This window comes from Dioscorea cayenensis, chromosome 7 (assembly GCF_009730915.1).
Source record: "Dioscorea cayenensis subsp. rotundata cultivar TDr96_F1 chromosome 7, TDr96_F1_v2_PseudoChromosome.rev07_lg8_w22 25.fasta, whole genome shotgun sequence".
In the NCBI taxonomy this organism is placed as follows: Eukaryota; Viridiplantae; Streptophyta; class Magnoliopsida; order Dioscoreales; family Dioscoreaceae; genus Dioscorea; species Dioscorea cayenensis.
The window spans coordinates 2844034-2848469 of NC_052477.1; the positions used below are offsets into that span (position 1 = coordinate 2844034).

Here is a 4436-nt window from a genome sequence, read left to right on the forward strand (position 1 = left end):
ATCAAAAGGTACACAAAAATTTACTAAAAAATTTGATTTTTAGTGGGTTTTGATCCCAATGTTTCTGGGTTTTTTTATTAATATATATGATAAAATAAAGAAGTTTTTGGAATGTATTAATATTCAATGTTTTGCCATGGCATGGCTGCCACTTTGTTGCTGTTGTATTTATTAACAATGAATGCTTTTTCTTTTTAATGGATGTGATTAGTATATGGTTATAAGAAATTGGTGTTTTTATAAGGGATTTTGGTGTTGTCAACTGTTTAGATGTTTAATGTGGCATGCTAATGGAGTACTTGTTTATATTCAAGATGTGACATTTGTATACCATTTGTGATCATACCTATTTAAAGAGATGGAGGGTATGAGTGAGATAGGGAGAAGTTTGTGCGAAGAGAGAAACAGTTGAGTGAACAGTGACCAATAGATTATAACGGGAACAAATGGTTGTGTTGTTATTGTTGAGTTTTTAGTTAAGCTGTAAATGCTAGTAAAAGTAAATTTTAATAGTTGTGATGGATTGATTTTTTATACCAATTATGATTGAATAATTTATTTTTTTTTTGTGGCTATAGCGATGCTGGTCAAGACCATTGTGTTTTAATTTAATGGTCACGATGAGTATTTGTAGATGGCGCGTTTTTATATATAAATATATATAGAGAGAGAGAGAGATAATTTGAATAAATCATTTTATACAATGACTCGCATCTTCAACCATGGTTTGGGAGAGAACTCAACTTTATATTTTTGTATGGAAGTTAGTATTATTTTACTTATATCTTAAGGAACTATTTTTCATATTATTATGACATAATGTAATTAATTGGGTTTATTTCCCAAGGTGTATAATTAGAAATTTCGTAAATAGGAACAAGGAAAAACTATGTTATACAATTTAAATGAAGTTATATGTTTAATATTCAATGACTGTGTTATGACTTATGAGACAATGCAAATTCATGCTCTTTTATATGGGCTCATTTTTTAAATTGTAATTTTTAGAATATGTAAGATTATATGTAAAAAAAATATTTATAAATTCTATTTCTTTCGTAGTCTAAAATTAGTAAAATAAGTCGTCAGTTGTTGAAAATATTAAATTTTACTTAATGATTATTACTTTACTTAATAGCACATGTCAAAAGTGACACTTGTTAATCTTTTACTTAATAAGTCGTAAGTGTCACAAATTTCCACGGACTAATAATTTGTCAGTCTTAAAATGCCCAACTTTTCACAGTAGTTTGGAAATATCAGAGAAACTCAGCTGCCCTGGCCACCAAAGTCACTGTGAACTTATTAATAAAATATTGACTCTTTCTTATAAAATAATATAATAATCACAATAATAAATAAATAAGTACATAAATAAATTTTTAATGAATTAGAATTAATTATTCGCATAAAAATTATTTATGTTTAAAAATATATGCATATTCCATTGCTGCACTGGTATTACCATTTTTTTTACATTATTTTTTTAAATAAAAATAGATAAAAAATTTATTATAAAATAAATTAGTAAAAATAAAAACAAACTTAATAATAGTTGTTAAAAATTGGATCACGCAGTTAACTTATATGAAATCCAGCGTGATAATGTTAAGCAAAAGTACTAGAAAAATTAAGAATACATAATTAAATGATTTCAAAGTTTTATTTAATGTGTGTATTTATAAAAGACACAAGAAATGTCAAAGCCAATATATATATATATATATATGACTGTATGAATGACAAAATCAATCAGTCTTGTGTTTTTAATTTTTGTTAATCCTAACATTACAGTAAGTCAACTAAAAGAACGCATCTCTAAATTATAATTTGATATATAGTGGCTGAAGTAGTATGAGAAATCAATCAAACAATAATTTAATTAAATATATACCAATTTTGTCTCATTAGTAATAATTCATGTTTTTTTTATTTGCTAATTAATCATTTAAAATTAATTATCAAAATTTTACCAAACTGATATAATAATTATTATTTTCTCTGTTGGAATCTAAAAGGTGTACCCTGGTCCGGAGTGCAAACATTCACCTATAATTGGGACTCGGTCACATTTGTATTCCTTGCTTTTCAAATGAAAAGGAATTTTCTAAATTCCATGATAGCCATCAAACATAGAAGTCACCATCAAATTAATATCAACTAGTGTGGCCAGCCCGTGCTGACGCTACGGGTTATCTATAATGTGGAAAAAAATTTTTACATGTAATTAATATTTTATTCTTGATAATTATTGTTTATTAGAGTGTTTTCATTAATGAAAAACACATTTAATTTTCGAGTGTTTATTCATGTATTAAATATGAGCAAAAAGTTCAAGTTTTTTATTGTCCATTCCACATAGCAACATAAAAGGGTACAAAAATAATCGTTTCATTCATGATTTTCATTATAAATGTCTTTAGAAACATTTGTATGTTCAACATTGATCATCCATGGTAGGCTGGAAGGTTAAGGTCGAACAGAGTGATTTCTGGTGGGTTTTCAGGAGATGAGTTGGATTTGAGAGGTTTTTTCCCATTGTTGTTTGATGAGTCAACTCTGATAATAATGTATTAGCTCATTTTTTTTTTCGTTAAGTAATGAGTTGTTGGTAATTGGGACGATATACTAAAACAACATGCTATAGTTATTAATGTATGGATCGTTTAGTGTTACATTTGTTTTCCATGATAATCAGAGTAAATCAATTAGATATTCATTTTATTTTGTATTTTTAAATTGATATGCAAGTATTATTGTTATATGTGATTTTTTTTTCATTAATCATGATTAGTCTAAGATTAATTTGTAGTTAACTTGATATTTTTCACATATTTAAATTGAACTTACATTTTTTTTGGAGTGTTCTAGTTGCTCATAGTTCCAATTTAGTTTTGATGACACTTGTTCATGACATGGGTGGTAGTCCTGTCATTTCAGTAAAATTTTTCACATTAGCAATAACTATTAATGCATTCATATTTTGGGAAAAAAATTTCAAAAAACATTTGTAAAAATTTACTTCGAGTTTCTCCATAAGCTGCTTTGCATTTGAAGCGCAGACAATAATATGTCCTGCACTTGGGCTGATGAAACCTTCTTCTACAGCTTGGTCAATGAAAGAAAGCAATGAGTCGTAGTAGCCATTAATATTCAATAATCCAACCTACAACCATGAATAAGTTTGTCATAATTTGTTCATAATTTCCATTATGTTTGCCTATAATTGCCATTGAATTACCGGCTTGTTGTGTATGCCTAGTTGTGCCCACGTAATCACTTCAAAAAGTTCTTCAAGAGTACCATAACCTCCTGTATAATAATTTCAATTGAGATTAATTATTTTTTTATTTCAAGAGAAAAAATTAATGACTTGGGAGAGGATTTTTGTATAATGAATGATAACAGAATGATACCAAAATAAAACAATGTTAGTGAATATATAACAAATATGAAATGTAGGTTGTGTAATAACCAGGCATAGCAATAAAAGCATCAGAATTGCGAGTCATCTCTGCTTTTCTTTGGTGCATATCGGCCACAGGTTTTACTTCTCCTATAGTGACGCCAGTGATCTGAAAAATTTACAAAACAATATATTACTGAATAGCCATTGGTATTTGTGGTTTTTGGAATAGCTTGTCATAAAATTCAAAAAAAAATTTTCATACCTCTTTATCCATTAGAGCTTTGGGAATGATACTAAGCATATGGAGAAAAAATGTTAATAACTTCAGTTTTTTTCAAATAAATGGTGTTTTGAAATATTTTTTTTTTAAAATAAACCATACCCAAGAACTTGTTTTCCACCATTAAAGACAGTTTGTGATATCAAGCCCATTAATCCAATATTGCCTCCTCCATATACTAAATTAATGTCTTTCATCACCTGAAGGGATTTGCAAGGTTATTTCATATTTTTTGTAGTTGAGCATACACAAATGAGTAGGTTATATGATTATAAGAACAATAATAGAGAAAGAACAATGGAACGGAAGAGAGAGTGATGAAAAAAACAATTAAAATTAGGTAAAAGTAAGAAGCCAAACCAGTTCTTTGCCAAGATCAATAGCAGCATCTTGATAACTCTTTTGCTTTCCTAGGCTGCTACCGCAAAAAACACAAACTGTCTTGAATTTGGATGTACTCATTCTCTTTCTTTTGTTTTGCTTTACTAACACTGCGAATTGCATTAAATTATAATAAGGAAAGATAAATTCAAGATGCAAGTATGATATTTTTTTTCTTGCTATAAATAAAACAAACTGGTTGATAATTGAATAATAATAATAATAATAATAATAATAATAATAATAATAATAATAATAATAAGGATGAGGTAGAAAACATTAGATTGATGATATGTATCTTTTGTTGGAGTCTTACCACGTCTGATCTAGGATATTAATGATTGTGTTGGAAGAGTACTCTATTTC

At 27.6% G+C, this 4436-nt stretch overlaps 1 protein-coding gene across 1 annotated transcript; it reads right to left on the minus strand.

Moving 5' to 3' along the window:
• Positions 1-2835: 2835 nt before the first annotated feature.
• LOC120264993 (cytokinin riboside 5'-monophosphate phosphoribohydrolase LOG1-like) lies at positions 2836-4151 on the minus strand. The gene is made up of 7 exons (XM_039272928.1): positions 4050-4151; positions 3792-3889; positions 3672-3702; positions 3476-3575; positions 3242-3312; positions 3023-3166; positions 2836-2928 (listed from the first exon to the last, which is right to left on the minus strand). The coding sequence occupies exons 1-7, from the start codon at positions 4149-4151 to the stop codon at positions 2836-2838; spliced, it is 639 nt and encodes a 212-aa protein (XP_039128862.1).
• Positions 4152-4436: the final 285 nt, after the last annotated feature.